At 55.1% G+C, this 21,374-nt stretch overlaps 9 protein-coding genes across 10 annotated transcripts; 6 read left to right on the forward strand and 3 right to left on the reverse strand.

The window, feature by feature from the left end:
* Positions 1-334: 334 nt before the first annotated feature.
* IUM83_08116 (Vacuolar sorting protein 9) lies at positions 335-2,977 on the forward strand (the record flags this gene model as incomplete). 2 transcript variants are annotated; one of them, XM_067932468.1, is made up of 2 exons in its annotated part: positions 335-1,178; positions 1,240-1,298. In XM_067932468.1, 2 exons carry the CDS (start codon positions 335-337, stop codon positions 1,296-1,298), a joined length of 903 nt encoding a protein of 300 aa, XP_067790025.1. The 2 variants fall into 2 exon arrangements, with proteins under 2 accessions (XP_067790025.1, XP_067790024.1); XM_067932469.1 differs by having other exon boundaries at positions 335-2,977.
* A 257-nt stretch (positions 2,978-3,234) lies between these two features.
* IUM83_08117 (2Fe-2S ferredoxin) lies at positions 3,235-3,784 on the reverse strand (the record flags this gene model as incomplete). Its single annotated transcript, XM_067932470.1, has 2 exons — positions 3,235-3,586; positions 3,660-3,784. 2 exons carry the CDS (start codon positions 3,782-3,784, stop codon positions 3,235-3,237), a joined length of 477 nt encoding a protein of 158 aa, XP_067790026.1.
* A 178-nt stretch (positions 3,785-3,962) lies between these two features.
* IUM83_08118 (uncharacterized protein) lies at positions 3,963-4,532 on the reverse strand (the record flags this gene model as incomplete). Its single annotated transcript, XM_067932471.1, has 1 exon — positions 3,963-4,532. One exon carries the CDS (start codon positions 4,530-4,532, stop codon positions 3,963-3,965), a length of 570 nt encoding a protein of 189 aa, XP_067790027.1.
* A 5,596-nt stretch (positions 4,533-10,128) lies between these two features.
* On the reverse strand, positions 10,129-11,763 carry IUM83_08119 (uncharacterized protein; the record flags this gene model as incomplete). The annotated part of the gene is made up of 1 exon (XM_067932472.1): positions 10,129-11,763. One exon carries the CDS (start codon positions 11,761-11,763, stop codon positions 10,129-10,131), a length of 1,635 nt encoding a protein of 544 aa, XP_067790098.1.
* Positions 11,764-12,469: 706 nt separating this feature from the next.
* Positions 12,470-13,629, forward strand: IUM83_08120 (Arabinogalactan endo-1,4-beta-galactosidase; the record flags this gene model as incomplete). Its single annotated transcript, XM_067932473.1, has 2 exons — positions 12,470-12,678; positions 12,756-13,629. The coding sequence occupies 2 exons, from the start codon at positions 12,470-12,472 to the stop codon at positions 13,627-13,629; spliced, it is 1,083 nt and encodes a 360-aa protein (XP_067790179.1).
* An 866-nt stretch (positions 13,630-14,495) lies between these two features.
* On the forward strand, positions 14,496-15,665 carry IUM83_08121 (Arabinogalactan endo-1,4-beta-galactosidase; the record flags this gene model as incomplete). Its single annotated transcript, XM_067932474.1, has 2 exons — positions 14,496-14,704; positions 14,792-15,665. The coding sequence occupies 2 exons, from the start codon at positions 14,496-14,498 to the stop codon at positions 15,663-15,665; spliced, it is 1,083 nt and encodes a 360-aa protein (XP_067790178.1).
* A 1,375-nt stretch (positions 15,666-17,040) lies between these two features.
* Positions 17,041-17,580, forward strand: IUM83_08122 (Arabinogalactan endo-1,4-beta-galactosidase; the record flags this gene model as incomplete). Its single annotated transcript, XM_067932475.1, has 2 exons — positions 17,041-17,246; positions 17,307-17,580. 2 exons carry the CDS (start codon positions 17,041-17,043, stop codon positions 17,578-17,580), a joined length of 480 nt encoding a protein of 159 aa, XP_067790181.1.
* A 268-nt stretch (positions 17,581-17,848) lies between these two features.
* On the forward strand, positions 17,849-18,988 carry IUM83_08123 (arabinogalactan endo-1,4-beta-galactosidase; the record flags this gene model as incomplete). Its single annotated transcript, XM_067932476.1, has 2 exons — positions 17,849-18,054; positions 18,115-18,988. The coding sequence occupies 2 exons, from the start codon at positions 17,849-17,851 to the stop codon at positions 18,986-18,988; spliced, it is 1,080 nt and encodes a 359-aa protein (XP_067790180.1).
* A 549-nt stretch (positions 18,989-19,537) lies between these two features.
* On the forward strand, positions 19,538-20,982 carry IUM83_08124 (putative beta-galactosidase; the record flags this gene model as incomplete). The annotated part of the gene is made up of 2 exons (XM_067932477.1): positions 19,538-19,746; positions 19,821-20,982. 2 exons carry the CDS (start codon positions 19,538-19,540, stop codon positions 20,980-20,982), a joined length of 1,371 nt encoding a protein of 456 aa, XP_067790175.1.
* Positions 20,983-21,374: the final 392 nt, after the last annotated feature.

Raw genomic sequence — 21,374 nt, forward strand, 5'->3', positions numbered from 1 at the left:
GTAGCCATCTCGGCGAGCCCTTCTTCCCCCTGCCCCTGCCGTCTGGCGCTCTTATCAACAGGTGAGCCAAAGTCCGCGTCAGGGGAGCCTGGCGCTCATTGTAGCTGTTCGTCTACGGGCCAGACCCGCGCTCTCCTGCTGCCGCGTCGGCTGCTTGACGCCCCAGACCGCGCTCCTCCGAGCGCCCCGCATCTGCCGCTCGCCGCACACGCCGAGGCCTCGCGCGAAACGCGAATTTTCAGGCCGATCTTTCCAGCGCGACTGGTCACTAGCACGCCGCGCTCTGCCGCTGCCAGGCCCCACAAGAGCATTCGCCCTCCTCGCCCTGCAGTCGATGCGCTCGCTGGACGACGTGCAGGTGCAGGTGCAGCAGCAGCAGCTGCAGCTGCAGGCGGCGCGTCGGCGGAAGGAACGCGCGACGTCCGCGGGCTCGGCGTCGCCGGCCAAGTCGCCGCGCCGGCGGCTGCGCGCCAAGGAGCACGAGGACGTGGGCGCGCCCGCCGTGTGGATCGCGCCCGACTGGGCCACGCACCCCGTGATCGAGAGCTTCTACGGCCACGCGCGGCGCGCGCGCGCCAGCTCCTTCTACGAGGTCATGTGCTCGCCCATGAACGCCACGGCCACCACGACGCTGGGCGAGAGCTGCTGCGGTTACGCGGACGCCAAGGCGCCCAGTGACGACGAGGACGAGGGCCGGCGAGCCGCCACCGGTCGGACGCGCCGTCCGTTCGGTTCCTTCGCCTATTCCTGCACGACGGACACGAGCGAGGAGGCCGCCGCCGGCGTGGGGCTCGGGCTGGGCGGTGACAGCCCGCTGTACGACCGCCACGCGACCATGACGGGCAGCAGCACGTGCAACAGCGCGGACAACAGCAGCAGCTCTGGCTTCGCCCAGTGGAACAAGATGCGGCGCGCCATGAGTCTCGGTGGGGGGCTGGTACCCGTTCCGCCCGAGCACCACTTGACAAGTGACCGGGCGGGGGCTAGCTCCATGCTCGAGAACCCGCAGGGCGGAGGAGACTTAGTGAGCCCCGCGGCGTCGTCCTCCGACCTCGACAGTCTGGACCGACCGCACTCGCCGCCGACGTCGAGCAGGCTGCGCGCCAAGCTGCTGGAGAGCCTGAGGGACATGGACGGCCGCATCGCCGAGGAGCACAGGAGGCTGAATCAAGCACGACGTTTGACCAAGAAATCCACGGCGAAGCAACCTGCGGCGGGCTCGGCCAATGTCATGTGGAGCTTGCTGTGCGGTGCGCGGACGGGGGAAGCGTCGCAGGCCGATGGACTGGGATTCTTGACGGACAAGCTGGGCGTGGCGGTCTCGCACCGCGCGCTGAACCAGTTGCAGCGCCACCGACGTCACGTGCGTGGCATCTTGCAAATCGTGACTGCACACAACCCCGACTTGGAGCTGACGGAGCGGCAGCTCGACTCGTTCGAAGCAGCCGAGGCCATGCTCGCGAATGATATCAAGTACACTGTGCTGCATCAGCAGCACAAACTTCTTGCTACAAGTGCGAAACAGCGGAGACGTGCGCTGGCCGAGGCGAAACTCCACAATGGAAACGAATGCTTTGAGAAGCCTCATGTGAAGAGTGTAATGTTGTCCAAGTTACTGGAGGCTGTGAGCTGGTACAGACTGGTGCAACGTAATGCTAGGGAGGAATCAGCTTCAAGCTCTGTTGGGGCAATATCAGCTTCAAGCTCCGTTGGGGCAGTATCAGCTCCAGCGTCAACCGCATCATCTGCGCCCAGCTCAGGAGGTCTACAGGAACTCCAGGTGGAAAAGATTCTGGATGTCCTTGCAGGTGAGGAGTTCTACTCAGACTTCAACGAGTTGATGTGTCAGCCAGACTGGTGGGAGATTGCCCAAGCCCACTTTGAAAACCTCATCTTCTCGTCCAAAAACTCGCGCATTTGCCAGTGGGTATTGCAGCTCTCGAAGGATGTTGCTGCTGTGAGCTACGAAGAACTGGAAGAAAATGAAAGTGGTGGTCTGCGCTCACGAACAGGCTCACTGGCAGGGGGGAATGGAAATCAAAAGAGTGCCATCCAGCACGCCTCATGGACTCAAGATCCACCACCCGAGCAGATTCTCGACTTTATTGAGCGCTTGACGGGTCGTGTGCGACGTGAGTTTGACGTACCGTCGGACGTCAGCAAGAGTCTACACGTGTTTATCCAGCGCACGGTATTTCCGCGCATTGCTGTCCTCTGCTTTAACCAGCGGGCGACTCGTGACTGCCAGAGGAAAGACAAGCTGTGGCGCAAGAAGTGTGCGGAGTTAAATGGCTTGCCTATGGAAAACTTGGGCGTGTCGCCTGATCTAGTGGCCAAGATCCGCTCCAAATTGCCCAGTTATCGCGTTCGGTTGCATGGTAGTGGCGGCAACAGTCCGAGTCAACGGCGAGTTTACCTCGTTCGCGCGATCGAGGCTTTCAACAGTATGGATAGTGTTGTACCCTGTGACTTGCTGGACGAGCTCATGCATGGTGTCGTGATTCTGCACCACGAGGCGGCGCTTGTGCTGGGCACGACACAGTTCTCGGTGGAAACATTCTTTCCGTTGTTGGCATACGTCCTGGTGCACTGCCACCTGCCTACCATCCACGCCCAACTGCATCTCCTGGAGAATTTCGCCATCACTGCCGACAACGCGAACGGCGAGGAGTCCTACTACGTCTACTGCGTACACGCCGCTGTCGAGTACGTCTGCAACACGGCGGGACTTGGGACGACCCCCAATCCCGCCGGGTCCATGAGCACAGCCTCCAGTGCAGTTTCGACGCCAGGCGGCTCCGGCCTCACGTCCGTCATGCCCATGGGCGGCGTCTCGCCACCGAAGAACCACACCGCGTTCTCGTTGGAAACCGAGCTGGAGGCGGAGCTGGAAGTGAAAGTCGCCAGTCCATCAAGCAACAGCAGGAATTGCGATGTGGAGCAGCCCGAAGAAACCGGAATGCCTGCAAGCAACTAAACCAGCCACCTACCCTGGAAGTAGATAACGCGCGTAGTTAGCTAGTCGTGCGAAGCACCATATCCTTTTATTTATGTAGCGTGTAGCAAACAAAACGCGCGGGGAGCAGCACCACGGGCGGAGATGTCGAAGCAGGTCGCTCCCGCCCCCTTGAATCTAAATAAATGCGCCAAGCGCGCACTCGACCGCAGTGACCAATTCATCCATCCATCCACCCACCCGTCCGTCCGTCCCCCATACCAGGCAACACCAGCACCTTAGTGCGGCTTGGGTACGTGGCCGTCGACGTAGAAGTTGCGCGTGGCCTTGGGCAGCGTGACGGTGGTGCCCTCGAAGCCCTCGTCCACGATCACCTGGCAGCCTAATCTGGACGTGTCCGTGAGCCCGAAGGCCATGTCCAACATGTCCTCCTCGTCCTCGCAGGCCTCGTCCAGCTGCTCGAACACGGGGTCCTCCAGGATCACGTGGCACGTGGAGCAGGCCATGGACGACTCGCACGCGCCCTCCAGGTCGATGTCGTTGGCGTGGGCCACGTCCAGGATGGACATGCCCGTCTTGGCCTCCACCTCCTTGACCGAGTCGTCGCGCAGCCTGAACTTGAGGTGCACCCTAACAAATAGGCAAAAACAACAGTGAGACCTCCGTTTTAGCGCATTTTTAGGAGATCGCGTGGCGTGCGTACGTCGGATTGGCCGCGAACTTGGACATGTCGCCGTGCAGCGCGACCGCCGACGCGTGGAAGAGACGCGGGGCGCGGCCGCACGCTGCGCGCGCCGGGAGGAGACGCTGGCCGAGCACGCGGAGCATTGCGCGGAGCTGGTGGAAATGTGTGGGCGAAGAGCTCCGATAGTCGGGAATGGTGGTAATCCTCATGTAGTGATTTGCCCTAGCCCGCGTCATTTAACACGCGTTTTCATCCAATCCGTGAGCTTAATTCGAATCGGGAATTTTGTTGCTGTTGTAATGTAGCCATCTACGACTTGAGTCATGAGCTGGTTGAGTTGGGGCAGCCCAGCCACGCTTCCACCTCCGGATGGCACTTGTCGCCCACTCCTCGAGCAATCTGCAGTCGACGCATCTTCTCGTACTCGCCGAATACGTCGCAGTGAATCACCTGCATCCGACCATTGTAGCAGATACCGCGCGTACCATTCAAATAGCACTCGCGGTACAGCACACCTTGACACACTCCGTCCGTCGATTCCAGGGACGGCTCCGACGCCTCCAAGTCTTGCGTGATGTTTGTGCCACACAAAAACCCATCGATGCGGTGCACCACCGCCAGGTCTTCGGCAGGAATACGGTCACTCACGCAATGCACCGTTGGCTCGTTCGCTCGAGGCAGACACTGGAAGTTGGTGAGGTCGCAGTAACCCGTGGCCCACCCGTTGCAGCAGATTTCGTTGCGTCGGAAGACGGCAAAGTTCTTGAGACTCGTGAGACCAGTGAGTGACGGGAGGCTGTGCACGTGGATGGCGTCGGCGACGTACAGGGTGGTGAGTCCGGACAGGTCGTCGAGGTTGGGCAGCTCTTTTAGACCTCGCACAATGGACATGACGAGTGTCGACAAACTGTGAAGACCCTTCAGCGACGGGTATTCGGTTAGACCGGACGCACCACCCGTTCGAACGAATCGGAGGCTATGCATGTCTGTGAAAATGTCTGGCGGCAGATATTGCAGACTTGAATGCAAAAAATCATTTTCTACGTGGCTATCACACAAACGCAGTGGAGTGAGTGAAAGCAAGTAGACAAACATATAACGACCTGTGGCGGACTTACAAGTATTGTAAGTGTGTGAACTCTTTGGTCCAATCGGGAAATCTCCGCGTCTTGGTGTAGATAAGGATTCTGGACGAATGGAAATACAACTCAGGTTCAACAATTGTGGTCTCTACACCACACGGAGGTAAGAACTTACAGGTCTTTCAGCGTTTTACACCGACGGAGCTCCTCGGGAAGCTCGGGCATCGCTCGGTTAATGATTTGTACAGTTTGCAAGTACCCGTTCGAAGCCAGAACACTCAAAGAATCTGTGACATCGGGCGCATGCATCCACTCGTCGTACGTTTTAGGCGCCTGCTCGCTGTCGATGAAGGCTATGCAGGGACACGTCGACTTTTGGCCCCACTCCCACCGGTACGAATACACGGGGCAATGGTAGTATGGTAAACAGTTCCGAATGCTTGTTGACAATGCCAGCGCTGTGTAGATGGCAATACCCACACTGCAGCAAATGAAGATGATACCACCGACCATTGTATGCATTCTCGAGTGTGGATGAGCGTGGGTCTTTGGGCCTCCTTTTTCTTCTCGACGAGCGCGGTTGGCGAGAATAAGGTGAGCGATGACCTTTTTCCACTTATAAATCCCCAAGAGATTCAAGAAACACTTGACCAGGATGTACTCTCCACCTGTGATCTGCAAATTCGTGAGGCTCGATTTGACCATTTGCACCTCAACTGGATCAGCAAACAACCGTGCGATACGGTCGAAGCTACCTGGCGTCAGTGTATCCTCTCGGGTGGCGAAGGTTGCTCGATCCATGCTGAAATTGTAGTACGAGTAGAGCATCATCGCGATGGGAGCGAATACCGCAAAAAAGAGGTCAAATCTGCAGCATCAAGCCACATTTCGTGTTAGATGCTACGACTATCAACTCACAGCGAGTTTACCAACTTACTTACAGATAGAAGACGCGAGCAATGATAAGCATCGGGTCCGGCTTGTTGCGCTGAAACCTGTAGAATGAGATGAGCCAGTTGAATCCCAACGGGAGCACATAGAAGAAGATAATCGGCAATGGAAATCCCTGACTCAAGTACCCTGAAAGGCTCATGGTTTGGAAAATCAACTTCGGGAAATCCAGCAAGGCATCCTATCATAAAATATAGCATAAGTATTCGCACTCAACGCCATGTATACACTCCAACCTACATAGTAGCGATGGTAAGCTCCCTCCATGCTAGTGAAGTCAGAAATCAATTTGCTGGCCGTTCGTGAGCCAAATGACGACGCACGAGAGCCAAACGACGATGTTCGTGCGCCAAATGACGAGGTTTGAGAGCTGGACAGTGAAGTTCGGGTGGATGCGATGCCCAGAAATCTCATTTTCGTCGACGCATTCACAACCGTGGGCGCCGTATTACTTGGTGTGCCTCTCGTTTGGGCCTGGATGCGCTTCAAGAGCGGCAGTAGTTTTTGCATTGCACGATACGATAGCGACTTTGAATTTGGAGCTTGGGCAAGGTGGTGGACAGTGGTTTCACTGTTGTACGAGAGCATGAACACGATCAGCCAGAGGTACAAGCAGGCGAACACCGACAACATCAACGCAGACGTCACAACAATGGCTTGCGGCGGTCTCGACATCAGCAGAAATTCGCCGTGGTCGAGCGTAGCCGTGCCCATCAGAAAATTTGCCGTCCAATTTGGAATAATTTGTACGACTGTCATGTACAACATTGCTAGGAATGACAGCGTAAATGCAAAAAGCATGACAACTCCCAAGGTGCCGTAGACATCGTAAAAGCTTTCCTTGAAGAAGACGACTCGAATGGAAGATCTCGCACGACGAAGTGCTTGACTGCTGCTGAGCTTGGCTTTCAGTGAAGCTTTGCGTGAAAATGGGCGGATAGGCTGGACTTGAGCATTTGCCGCGGCACGGCGAATCGACTGGTTATTGGATGGAGAATAGATTGTACCCAGAAGTCCGCTCAAAATTGCAAGCCCGTGGTCAGATGCCTGGTCGAGTGACATTCGACGCTGATTCACTTGCTCAATCTGATCAGGAACCCCTTCGGAGCTTGTTAGACGAGTAGCCGAGGCTGGTAGGTCCTGGCGGTTCTTTCGATGGTATGTTTCCATGCCTGATGCGACACCTTACTCGGAAGTTTTGAAGACTGCACAAATGACCATCACGCCTACTAGACTTGCCGCGCGTGGGCGCTGCCTGAAATATCGCGGCGAGCTTGTCGCCAAGTCAATGTTATTTTGGCTGCTCCAGCGCCCTAATCACTCGATGGCCGCTGGAGTTAATACGTGGACAAGTTTTCAACTCCTTAAACTGGCCACGCAGTCTAACCTTAGTTATGTATCAACTCCATTCTAGTATCGGGTACTATAACTTAGAACAACCCAACCAAGCCTCCACCTCCGAATGGCACTTGTCGCCCACTCCTCGAGCAATCTGCAGTCGACGCATCTTCTCGTACTCGCCGAATACGTCGCAATGAATCACCTGCATCCGACCATTGTAGCAGATACCGCGCGTACCATTCAAATAGCACTCGCGGTACAGCACACCTTGACACACTCCGTCCGTCGATTCCAGGGACGGCTCCGACGCCTCCAAGTCTTGCGTGATGTTTGTGCCACACAAAACCCATCGATGCGGTGCACCACCGCCAGGTCTTCGGCAGGAATACGGTCACTCACGCAATGCACCGTTGGCTCGTTCGCTCGAGGCAGACACTGGAAGTTGGTGAGGTCGCAGTAACCCGTGGCCCACCCGTTGCAGCAGATTTCGTTGCGTCGGAAGACGGCAAAGTTCTTGAGACTCGTGAGACCAGTGAGTGACGGGAGGCTGTGCACGTGGATGGCGTCGGCGACGTACAGGGTGGTGAGTCCGGACAGGTCGTCGAGGTTGGGCAGCTCTTTTAGACCTCGCACAATGGACATGACGAGTGTCGACAAACTGTGAAGACCCTTCAGCGACGGGTATTCGGTTAGACCGGACGCACCACCCGTTCGAACGAATCGGAGGCTATGCATGTCTGTGAAAATGTCTGGCGGCAGATATTGCAGACTTGAATGCAAAAAATCATTTTCTACGTGGCTATCACACAAACAAAGCGGAGTGAGTAAGAGCAAGTAGACAAACATATAACGACCTGTGGCGGACTTACAAGTATTGCATGGTTGTGAATTCGCTCATCCACTCCGGGAACCTCCGTGTCTTCGTGTAGACAAGAATCCTGCGTAGGGTTCACAATCAAGATGTCAGTAAATTCGTGTTCAGCCAGCACATCACACCTCCTTGCTTACAAGTCTTTCAGATTTTTGCATAATCGTAACTCTTCCGGCAGCTCAGGCATCGCCCGATTGATGATTTGAACTGTTTGTAAATATCCACTCGCAGCCAATGCACGCACAGCTTCCGTCACGTCGGGAGCATTCATCCATTCATCAAACGTAAGTGGGGACACGTCTGTGTCTATGAAAACGATACAAAGGCAGGTCGTGCTTTGCCCCCATTGCCACTGGTATGAATATACGGCGCAGTGGTCGTACGGCTCGCAGTTCTTGGTGCTTGTGTAGAGTGAGAGAACGGTGTAGGAAGCGATCCCGAGGCAACAAGTGACAAAGATGAGTCCACCGACCGTAGCATGCATTCGTGAGTGGGACTGTGGGCTCTTTTTGCTGCTAGCTTTGTTATTTTTCTGACGGTTGACGAGGATAAGGTGTCGAATCAACTTTCTCCACTTGTAAACACCCATAAAATTCAAGAAGCACTTGGTGAAGATATACCGAGTCTCAGTAACCTGCAAATTTGCAAAGCTGGATTTGAGAAGCTCAATTTGGATGGGATCCGCAAACACACGAGCGATTAGATCGAAACTCCCGGGAGTTAGCGTCTCCTCTCGTGTGGCGAAAGTTGCGCGGTCCATAGTGAAGCGCTCGTAGGCATACACGAGCATGATCACGGGTGAAAAGACTGAGAAGAACAAATCGAACCTGTATCAGAAACAGCATGCCGAAGTGAGTATGTACGTCGCGGGTTGCCAATTGTCAGATACTTTGCAGTAGAACAGATAAAAAAAATCATACAAGCTCACAGTGCGACCGACGATCACCTTTGGGTCAGGTTTGGTTCGTTGAAAGCGATAAAACGAAACTAACCAGTTTATGGCTAGAGGCACTGCATAGAAAACGATAATCGGCAATTGATATCCCTTGGTAAGATAGGTCTCGAGGCTTGTCGTCTGAAAAATCAGCTTCGGGAAATCCAACAGCGCGTTCTACATGTGTTCTCCGGATGACAGCCACCCGAACTACCGTTAGCTTTGAACTGTGAACGAGCAACGAGCTTCAACTTACGTAGTAGCGGTAGTATTTCCCATCGGTATCCATAAAATTGTGGATGAGATTATTTGCTCGATGCGCCTGGAAAACTGGACTGTGTTGTAATTTAACCGCATATGCCTTCAGCCGCTTCGATCGGCTCGAAGCAATGGCAGTGCCCACTACGAATGCTCTCGGCGCAGTCTTTTCACCAACTTTCCTGACTGTGAGGCACTTTTGAACGATGCGAGTTAGCAATGAATTAGTGCTTGGTGCCTGAGCGAGGCTATTGACGGTAGCCTCGCTGTTGTACGAGAGCATGAACACGATCAAGTGTAAATACAAGCACGCGAACAGCGCAAACATGGACGCAGACGTCACGACAATGGCATCGGATGGCGCTGAAATCACCAAAAATTCGCCGTGGTCGAGTTTTGCGGTACCCATCAAGAAATTGGCTGTCCAATTCGGAATGACCTGAACCACTGCCTCGTACGCCATGGTGATACTGGCCAGCGCGAAAGCTAGTAGCATTACAGGCCCGAAGTGGCCGTATACGTCGTAGAAGCTTTGTTCGAAGAACACCACTTGAAATGCCCGCAGCTTCGTAAAATTATGCAGGGAGCAACTGGATTTTGATTTGGCGAGTGTAGGAACCGCATGAATTTCAGGACGCGCCACTATTGCCCGCCTTGAAGTGAGTGTCGGAGATGTGGTGCAGAAAACTTTGCTCGACCTACGAAGTACCCTATCTTCTAGCGATAAGCGGCGCTGGAGTATAGGTTTGGGCTGGGTCGGCTCGGCTCTCTCGCTGTGTACAGCGCGGCGTTCTTGATCAAGCATCGTGGATAAGCGGGAACTTAGGAATTGAGATGAGGTCATCAATACTCGCAAGCAAAACTATCATCCTGAAATACGCACCAAACATCATCTGCCCCTACGGGTTTGCTTTAATTTTGGCGTTGCGACACTAGCGAGTTCTCTTCTTGTACAACTTGCTATCGTTTCTCGTAGCCTTCGCAAAAGAAAAAAAAATCATAGACCACATTGCTGCTTGGAAGTACGTAGTACCATCTTCACGACACCGCTCAAATCATCACACGACTTGGAGTCGCAACGCGGACCACAACATCGAGACCACTTGATTCACTACGTCGTGAATCCAGCCCAGATCCTAGCAGCTCTTGTATCAGCGAGCGTGCCTCCGCTCCATTTTGACTGCAGATCTCCTCTGCATTGTGAAGCGCGGACATCAAGCGGCTGTTCTGCTGCCCCACGACTAGTTCCATGTGCTTGACGAGGCCTCCGCTGTTGGCGGATGCCCGCCCATCAAGCTGAATAGCTCGGATGCAGTCTTGAGTTCTCTTGGCTTCTTCCTCTTGTAGTGCTTGAAACTGACGAATGCCTTGCTCCACCTCCTTCTTGTGTGCCGCCAGCGCGGACATGAGCGTCTGGTTTGCGCTAGTTGAAGTGCTCAGCTCCACCGGTTCCAAGCCAACTGGCTGCTGCTTAGATGCATCTTCACAATTGTCACCCTCGGTCTCCGTAGGTCCATGTACTTTGCCATTCAGCAGCAAACACGCGTTTGGCAGCAAGGTTACATCGTTCACGGCGGGCACAACAGCCAATACAGGCTGTTGCACTTCCGCCTCGCTCTCAGGGTCATCGTCGTCTTCCAGTAGAAGCCTGTCGAGCGACGTATCGGAAGTAGCAGGCGCATTCGTTCCGATTCCAACGTTGGCAGGACACAACAGTGCCAACGGCATCAACTGTTCCAGCGCGATTGGAACGGGGGCAGGTGTGGCCAGGGGCGATAGAGGAACAACGGATCCGGCGACCGGTTTGGGTTCCTCCTTCATCACCAGCCCGCCATACTTGAGTGAGACCTTCTCCATCGCGTCGAATACCTCCTGCTCCATCGCCTCGAAGTTGTCCGGCAGTTCTCCCCACATCAGCCGCAAGTCTTGTTCATTGTCGTCCAACTCAAACCACCCTGGCCGGTGCTGCGCGTTGAACGCAGTGATGAACTCCCAAGAGCGGATAAGCGCGCGGAGTTTCTTCCACGCCATGAAGGATGACCGACCAGGAGACTCAAGACGCCTGCATGGTCGACTGCTGTAGTTCGTCTCCATGAACTCCGCCAGCGTCATTTTCTCGCGCTCCATAAAGTGACCCCACCGCTTAGCCAGCAGAACTTCCTCCTGCGACGTCCAGCACGGGCGGCGCTCAACGTGAACTTTCCCTCGAGGCTTGTCACCCACGCGATGACCGTCGTTCATGGTGAAAATCCTCTTACGCTTCAATCCCCCACTGTGCGTGCTTTCGGTAGGTAGAATGCTGTCCTTGAAGATATTGAACGCTGCCGGTGTGAACGTTGTGAGCTGTCGCCTGCACTCGAGCGGGATTTCGATCCCCTGCTGCTCGTCGTTGGTCAGCTCGAACCACGGACGCCGTCCATGAGCGTGCTCGGTGCAGTCGAAATCGCTCACGAATCTTGCAAAACGGGTCATCCGATTGCGTTGGGTGTCCACGGCGGCAGGAGAGCGACGGAGCTGACCCGTCCTGATGCAGCGGCCGTTGTATCGGTCGAAGATGGCTTTGCTCAGCCGCTCGCCGTTGAGGGTGTTGCTGCCCGGGGTAGAGCACACGCCGGCCCATTCCTCGACCAGCATGGTCACCTCCTCCTCGCTCCACCGCACCTTCAAAGCCGCTCTGCACTCCATCTTCGTTGCTCGACTGATGCTGAGCTACCACGTAAAAGGATAGCGGAGACTTTCTCGCTGGGACGCGGTGAGCTCTGGTCTCCCGGCAATGCCTTTCTACTTCATCTGACAGTTAACTTGGAAAAGGGCGATCAAGTTCTCGAAGTTGGTGACTCGTTAAAGTGGTGCCCCCGTCCATGGTGTCGACGGCGTTGGTCTATTCAGTGCGTGGTGTTTGAACATGGTGGGCGGAGAAGAAGAGGTTGCAGTGGCCACCGTTGCTACACTGTACTATTCATCTGAGTGACGGAGCAGGAGTCATTTGTTTGCTTGCATCGTTGCTGCGAGATTCAAGTTGACCGTCATACTGTTGCTCAGCTCGAGCCGCCGATCCCAGTCGCGCCTCATGTGCCAGCACGCTTTGCAGCGTTGTAGTCAATGACTTCAACCAAGCAGAGAAACGTCTTCGAACAGCGATGCCGGCGTACACTACCGAAAAACGCCCGTGTTGCAGGCAGGATGTGCCCAGCCGATCACGAGAGGTACATGTAGCACGAGGTGCAATGCCATCAGACCAGATCCCAGGTAACCTGATCAACTCTCGGGTGAGTGCTCCATCGGCCACGTTCCATGTCGTGCATGTACTCTAATAGCTGCTCGAAGACAGCTCATTCCCCATTTTCAAGCCTCCTGCACAAGTCGCTCAAGCATCGGAAGTGCCGGCACCATGTTCTTCAAGACGGCGGTGCTCTTCGCCGGAGCGTTGTTCGCCAGCGTCTTCTCCCCATCCACTGAAGCGCTGACTAAGGGCCACGATCTCTCCTCGGTCGCTCTCATGGAGTCGACCCAAGGCGCTAAATGGATCTCCACCACCGGCACGACCACGACTATCGAGACGATTCTCGGTGGCGGCGGCATGAACGCTGTTCGACTCCGGTACGTCGACTTCTCCATGTGACTTCGACCGCATGCAGATCTCTCACCTTTTTGCTTTTACAACCGCTGCACTGCAGTCTTTGGACGTCCGGCGACTACAACCTGAGCTACACGTTGGCTCTGGCCAAGCGATTCTCCAAGGCGGGCTACAAGATCTACCTGGACCTGCACTTCTCCGACACGTGGGCGGACCCCACCAAACAAGGAACGCCTTCGTCCTTTGACGCTACGTCGGTGACGACGCTGGCCGCCAGCGTCAGGTCCTATGTGTCGTCGACGTTGAAGTCCTTCACTGCCGGCGGCGTGACCCTCGACATCGTGTCGCTGGGCAATGAGATCACTTACGGGTTCATGTGGCCGACGGGCAAGATCTCCTCGGGCAACTACGCCAACTTCGCCACGCTGTGGAAGGCGGCCCGCCAGGGCGTGAACGACGCTGTGGCCGCCGGCACGACCAAGCCGAAGGTCATGATCCACCTGGACAACGGGTGGAAGTACACGACCGTCTCGACCTTCTTCAAGGGTTTGTTCGCCACCGGCACAGTGTCCACCAGCGACGTAGACGTCTTCGGGTTTTCGTTCTACCCGTTCTACAACACCGCGGCCACGATCTCCGCGCTCACGTCGTCGTTGACGCAAATCGCCAACACGTACAACAAGCCGATCTACATCGCCGAGACAGACTGGCCCACGGAGTGCACGACGGTCACGCTCAGTGCTTCGTACCCGGTGAACGCCGCGGGCCAGCGCCAGTGGATGAGCGCTATCATGAACGTCCTGAATGCGTTGCCCAACAGCTTGGGTGCCGGCATCTTCTACTGGGAGCCTGCGTATTTGACCGTGGCGGGTTTGGGCAGCTCGTGCGAGTCCGCTCTGCTCTTCAGCGTCAATTGGGCCAATTGGCCGGTGACGTACGCCACGGCGCTTTCGTCCGTGTACATGTTCGCTTAGCCGTCAAAATGGTCGAGCATTGGCCGTTGGGCCTTCCGAGCGTTTTAACCAAACCATGAATTGCATGTAGCTTTGACGTCGAGTGTTGTATCCCCCCCCCCCTGCAGCAGGGCCTGCGGGCGATGCAGGAACGGTTCGAAGCATACGCTGCATAACCTTGTCTTGGTCACTCTTGAACTATGCGTTCGAGATTTGAAATGCCAGCTTCATGTGGATTGTCTAGCAAGTGCAACACGTCAGCAGGCACGAGGTCATGGAATAGTTGTCTTCAACGTGGTCTGCGTTGCGCCTGCAACCAGCATCGATGTAAGCAGTGGTAAATATGACGCCGCGAACAGATCCCGAAAGCTCGCGCGATGCCAACGTACATAAGGCTGAGAGCCCCGGCCGGCCACCGCAACACGCGCCTCGCAGCAGCAGCATGCACGAGCAAACGGTGCCACAGGTGTCATCATCATCAATGCGTCGTACTTCAGCCACGGCGCTTTGCAACGTTGAGATCTTCAACCAAGCGATCTGGTTAGATCTTGCGTCGTCTACAGTAGCATTGCGTTCGAACACCGCGGAATGCAGTTCTTGCAGACTGGATGTGCCCCCAAGTTCAAGCAATGTTTGGAATGTGTATTGATGTACTACTTGTACTCGGACCTCCGATCAGACCTATGTAAACAACTCTAAACCACGTCGGTGGCTCCGCCTGAGTCAGGCTGCACGGTGCTACATTTCTACAACTGGTTGCGTGCCTCCTTCCTCTCCTCACGAACACCAGTCCGCAATGCATCCTTGAGCCCCCCCTGAAAAGCTCATTCGCCATTTTCAAGTCTCGGCCACAAGTCACAGCCCACACAAGACCAACCACGAGCGGCATGTTCCTCAAGACGGCACTTCTCTTCGCCGGTGCATGCGTTGCAGGAGTACTCAACACTGCAACGGCAGCACTGACCAATGGCCACGACTTGTCCTCCGTCGCCATCATGGAAACCGCCGAAGGTGCTCACTGGATCTCCACCTCCGGCAACACAACCACCATCGAGACCATCCTCGGCGAAGGTGGCATGCAAGCCGTGCGTCTCCGGTACGCCGATCTCTCTCATGCCATTAACATCCTCAAACCGATATCGTTAACTTCACCGTCTCCATGGCCGTTGTGTATGTATCATAGCATCTGGACGGCAGGCGACTACGACCTCAACTACACGCTGGCTCAGGCCCAGCGGTACTCCAAGGCGGGGTTCAAGATCTACCTGGACATGCATTTTTCCGACACCTGGGCTGACCCTCACCACCAAAACATCCCTGCAGCCTGGGACAACTCGTCGGTGGAGACGCTGGCTGCCGACCTGCAGGCGTACGTGACGTCGACTCTCCAGGCCTTCACGGACGGCGGTATCGACCTCGATATCCTGTCGTTGGGCAACGAGATCACCATCGGCTTCCTGTGGCCAACGGGCAAGCTTACCACCGATAACTACAACGACTTTGCTACGTTGTGGAAGGCGTCGCGTCAGGGCGTGACCGACGCTGTGGCCGCGGGGACCAAGAAGCCGCAGATCATGATCCACGTGGACAACGGATGGGACTACGACTACGTCTCAAAGTTTTTCACGGGTCTGTTTGCTAATGGCACGGTGACCCCGGACGATGTGGACGTACTCGGTTTCTCGTTCTACCCGTTCTACGGTGAGGAGGCCACGATCGACGCGCTCAAGTCCTCGCTGACCCAAATCGCCAACGACTACAACAAGCCCGTCTACGTGGCGGAGACTGACTGGCCGGTAGCGTGTGAGAACGTGACGCTGAGTGCGGACTACCCGGTGAGTCCTGAGGGTCAAGTTCAGTGGGTGAACGCTATCAAGGAAGTGCTTGAAGGCCTGCCGAATGGCCTCGGAGGTGGCATTTTCTACTGGGAGCCCGCTTACATCAAGGTGGCAAGTCTCGGAAGTTCGTGTGCGTCGGCGCTGCTATTCGATGTGGACTGGACCAACTGGCCGCTGACGCGGGCTACGGCATTCTCGTCCGTCAACATGTTCGTCTAGACGAGGTTTTGAGGTACCTTACTCAAACGTAAAAATGTACTGTTCACTCAACATGAATTCAGATTCGGTGTTTCTCTTGCTGTACAACCACGGAGTGCTCATTGTGCATTTCAGATAATCCACATGGAAGGGTAGAGTTTTCTCCTGACTCGGCTGTCTTCTTGACTCCAAAATCTCGAATGCAATTTTATCTTTCTTTTATAACTATTAGGGGGGTCAGAATTAGCTTTTTGGCCGACCGAAATGGTGACCATATTGCGGACATAACATTTAGCGAAATGGTTCAGCTGTTTGGGCGAACCATTTCCGAAATGACCAACCATTTCTAAAATGGTCGGAAAGGTCGACAATCCGCAACGGCAAGTTTCCCCTCAGTCTTGAATTTCCCCCCGCAGCGCACACTCGGAAGGCCAAGTGAGCCGCGGCAACTTACCTCTCGCCCATGTGCAGCAAGTACGGGCGTTGATGTAGTCCGCTACTCGTCGAACACGAGTCGTGTTAGACAAAAGAAATCATGCTCCATGTATTGCGTTGGGTTTTAATGCCTGAGATCTACTGCTAGAGCCCTACCTAATGCATTTCGGGGATCAATTGCTGCCGTTCGATAGCTGTGCTGTCTTTGCGTTAGTAGACGGCTTGAAGGTGGTGGATAGCACGCCGGTCTTCTGCATGAGCCAGAGCATTTTGCCCGCATCGCTGGATCCAGGCATCCACTTCCTCTCCACTTTGAGCGCCTCCCCAGATGCGGAGCGCCAACGCGTGGCTTGCAGAGGCGATAGCTTGCTCGCATCGATGGCCTGCAGCAAACAGTTGATGGCCACGCTGCCATCGGCCTAGACCTCAGCAGCCTTCAACGAACACAGCCGCACGAATTAGTTCATTGACACCGTTTAGCTGCGCGCGGGGCCGTGTCCGTGCCCGACAGGCGCTTGAAGATGGCGTCCAGTTGGTCCGCCACGAGCCCGTAGCCGCCGTTGCCCTGCAGCGCGCGGTGCACCTGCTCGTTGAGCCCGCCGGTCGTGGCGGCCTCGTCCGCCGGGCTGGTGAAGAGTGATTGTCAGATACAAAATGACCGGTCATATCATATCTAACTGGGATGATATTTTGAACATGGTTTGATCACAAGTGGTCATATTTTTTGCACCATTTGCTAATTCTGACCCCCCCCCTATTATAAGTACGGTTCGCCGAAATAAAAAAAATTAGATGGGAAACCTTCAACACCACCGCGACAGATCCAATATGAACACACGCATGGGTGGCAGGCGTCAACGCAGCCTACGTAACGCAGACAAGGGTTGTCGTTGTTGTTTACTCTGTGCAGCAAAATCTTACATGATCAATGGACGCCTCCACACCATTTCCGTTCTGAACCATGTTCACCCGAAAGACGTTGCTGGGGGTTGCAATGTGCATGGCGGCAGTGATTTATGGAGTGCAGGCGTTGACCCGGGGCCACGACTTGTCGTCCGTTCGCCTCATGGAAAAGAAGCTGGGAGTGGTTTGGTACAACAATGCGGGCAAGGAGGAAGCGATCGAGGATATCCTCCGGGCTGGTGGCATGGATGCCGTGCGTCTCCGGTACGCCAGGTTCTCTCCCTGCACCGCTAGCAACAATCTCACCCTGTTCATGTGGAATAGAATCTGGACGTCGGGCGACTACGACCTCAACTACACGTTGGCACTTGCCCAACGGTTCTCCAAGGCAGGGTTCAAGATCTACCTGGACATGCATTTTTCCGACAAGTGGGTTGACCCCCGACACCAAGAAACTCCTGCGGCTTGGGACAACTCTTCACTGGAGACCTTAGCTGACGATCTGCAAGCGTATGTGACCTCGACTCTCCAGGCTTTCACGGACGGCGGTGTTGACCTGGACATTGTGTCGCAACATTTTCTACATGTACTCGATTAATGGGGAACTGTTACTGTGCAACATTTTTTAAAAATGTTGATTATCTCCAACTCGCTGTTTGGTTGTTTATGGTGGGACCCCTGTCAGCTTTACTAGAATTCCAGATGGATGCCAGCTGGATCTCAGTAGGTCATGTAAAGTATCGCCACCTTCACGGGGTATCTCTCTTCCATGAGCGTAAAATATCACCGTGGCTCGCGACTCGCGAGTTGTGGAAGACTTCATTCGTCATTCTCCCCAGTTGGTTCGCGATCGATACTCAGGCGACATGTTCCTCAAGACAGCACTGTTGTTTGCCGGTGCATTGGCAGCAAATACACTTGGCACGACTGCTGCGTTAACTAAGGGTCACGACTTGTCGTCTGTTGGCCTCATGGAGACCGGCCAAGGCGCCAAATGGATCTCCACCTCGGGCAACACGACTACCATCGAGTCCATTCTTGGCGCTGGAGGCATGGACGCCGTACGACTCCGGTACGTTTATATCTGATAAGATCTTGCAGCAAAAAGCTCACCGTAGTCGCACTTGAACAGCATTTGGACGTCCGGCGACTACGATCTCGACTACACACTGGCGCTGGCCCAGCGGTTCTCGAAGGCGGGGTACAAAATCTACTTGGACATGCATTTCTCCGACACTTGGGCCGACCCAACCGCCCAGGCCACCCCTTCGTCCTGGGACGACTCATCCGTCTCAACACTCGCGGCTGGCCTGCAAGCCTACGTCACCTCAACGCTAAAATCCTTCACGGACGGGGGTGTCGACCTAGAAATCCTGTCGTTGGGCAACGAGATCAGTAAAGGTTTCCTCTTCCCGACTGGGAAGATCAGCAATAACGACTTCAGCAACTTTGCGACGCTGTGGAAGGCGGCACGGCAGGGCGTGACCGACGCGGTCTCCGCTGGCACGACACAGCCAAAGGTCATGATCCACCTGGACAACGGGTGGAAGTACGAGACCATGTCGTGGTTCTACAAGGAGCTCTTCGCTGAGGGAACGGTGACCACGGACGACGTGGACGCGTTCGGCTTCTCGTTCTACCCGTACTACACCACGGAGGCGACGATCGACGCGCTCACATCTTCGCTGACTCAACTGGCCACCACCTACAGCAAGCCGATCTACGTAGCGGAGACCGACTGGCCCACGGAGTGCACGGAGGTCACGCTGAGCGCGGATTACACGGTGGACGCCAACGGCCAGCGCGAGTGGGTGACTGCCATCATGAATGCGCTGGAGGGTCTGCCCAACGGTGTGGGCGCCGGCATCTTCTACTGGGAACCTGCGTATTTGACCATGGCGAGTCTCGGGAGTTCGTGTGAGTCTGCACTACTTTTCAGCGTGAACTGGGAGAAGGGGCCGGAGGCGTGCGCGACGGCGCTCCCCTCGGTCAACATGTTCGCATGAACAAGTCGAGGCATCAAAGTGACGTTGGAGAGTTAGGTACCTGGAACAGCCAAGGTGCCCGTTGTTTGTCTTGTTTTTAGTATTGAATGTGACCCTATTCCCTAAATACGGTTCACGATTCTCATCTTCGTGCACTTAGTTATTATAGTGTCGAGTCGCCATTTAGCGCGACGAGAAGACAGATATCCTGCCTGTGAGTTGGATGTACCGCCTGTACATCCATCTCTCTGTACTACAGGCCTGCTAGCCTAGCAGTGCTAGGTACGGTATTGTTTGTTCATGGATGGTGTCGGCACCAGCTGCAAGGGCAGCAAGAGCTCAGGATGGGACTATCCTTGCGGCGGTGTTGACGGCGAATTTCACACGCCTTCGGGGCTTGACGTTCATAGATGGGAGGGTTGACTGCGCTGCGCTGTTCGTTTTCTAATCTCCGACCTCTATGGTCGTGCACTCGCCTGCAGTGCATCGGATCTGCTCGCGGTTACACTGTATTCATGTACTTTACTTTTTCTCCTGCCGGGAGCAACACCACGCTTCGCTTTTGACACGATGTTCGCTCGGAGGACGTTGAGCTGGGCTGCAGCGTGCGCGGCAGCGTTGGTGGTTGATGCAGTGCAGGCGTTGACAAAGGGCCACGACTTGTCCTCCGTCGCCGTCATGGAGAAGGAGCAGGGCACCGTTTGGTACAACACAGCGGGCAAACAGGCAGCCATTGAAAACATCCTTGGCGCTGGCGGCATGGACAGCGTGCGACTCCGGTGCGTCCGCGACAAGCTACTCCACCTTTTTTGACTTTGTGCTCATCTTACTGACTTCATTTCTGGTTCTGCAGTATTTGGACGGGGGAGGAGTACGCTTTGAACTACACGCTACCGCTCGCTCAGCGGTTCTCGAAAGCAGGTTACAAGATTTTTTTGGACATGCACTTCTCGGACACCTGGGCGCAGCCGAGCGACCAGCAAACCCCATCGGCTTGGGACGCTTCATCAGTGGAAACTCTGGCAGCAGCATGCCGCGAACACGTCAGCTCTACGTTGAAGGCGTTTACGGAGGGTGGAGTGGATCTCGACATCTTGTCAATTGGAAACGAGATCACGAACGGATTCCTCTACCCGACGGGAAAGATCACTAAGGACTTCGGTCCTTTCGCCAAGCTCTGGAAGGCTGCACGCGACGGCGTCTCCGACGCTGTGTCTGCTGGAACGAAGCAGCCGAAGATCATGATTCACCTCGACAATGGATGGGAGTCGAAGATCGTGTCGTGGTTCTTCAAAGGACTTTTTGCTGAAGGCACGGTGACTACGGACGACGTGGACGTGTTCGGGTTTTCTTATTACCCATACTACAACGTGAACGCGACGCTCAAGGCACTGGCCGAGTCCCTCACCCAAATGGCGAATACATATAACAAACCGATCTACGTTGCCGAGACGGACTGGCCCACGAACTGCACGACAGTCACGCTCAGTGAGAAATTCGCGGTTAGTGCGCGAGGCCAGCGCGAGTGGGTGATGGCAATCATGGACGTGTTGGAAGGCTTGCCTAACAACCTGGGCGCTGGAATCTTCTACTGGGAGCCCGGATATATTTCGGTGCCTGGACTTGGCAGTGAATGTGGATCGAACCTGCTCTTCAGCGTCAACTGGGACAATTGGCCGGACACGTATGCTAAGGCGTTCTCGTCCGTCTACATGTTTGCAGGGGGCTCCGGCCAGGGGAACAGCGCTCAACAATCGCAGAGCACTCCCAGTCCGCAGACACAGACCGATTCCGCGCCAACTTCTACTTCTACTCCAACTCTAACCGCTGAACCACAGACACAGACGGATTCCTCTCAGCAGAAGCAGATCAGTTTCTCGCAACTGGATCAGAGTAGCAGTGGCTCCAGTCAACAGAGCGGTGAAAGCTCTACGCAGCAGTCTAGTGAAACTTCAACCCAACAAACCGAGGAAAACCCCGCCCAGCAATCGGACGATAGCGTTGTGCAGCAGTAAGGTCATTTTTTGAGTAACCTCAGTGTCAATTACCCTGGAATATGGTTGGATGTTGGCAAGTAGTTATAGTACAACATCAATGTTCCCTCCACAGCTCCTCATCAACTTTTCAGAGATTTTCCAAACGCGTAGTCAGAGCCGTCGCTGCATTTTTCCCACTGGAACTGGGCAAAACGTTCGTGGATTCGACGTTGCTGCCCTTCTAGGATATTTGCGACGAATGTGGCGTCTCCGTTTTGACCAGGGTCGCCAAGCCGTTCGAAGAGTATGCCGCGCACTGTGTCAGCGCTGAGACGGATGTCGCGCTCGATATCCGTTCGCAACCGCGTGATCCCTTGTTTGAACTGTTTCTTCTGCAGTTGCTCCATATATTCGTACAAAGCGTTGCATTC

Source organism: Phytophthora cinnamomi (genome assembly GCF_018691715.1).
Source record: "Phytophthora cinnamomi strain GKB4 chromosome Unknown Contig49, whole genome shotgun sequence".
NCBI lineage: Eukaryota > Oomycota > Peronosporomycetes > Peronosporales > Peronosporaceae > Phytophthora > Phytophthora cinnamomi.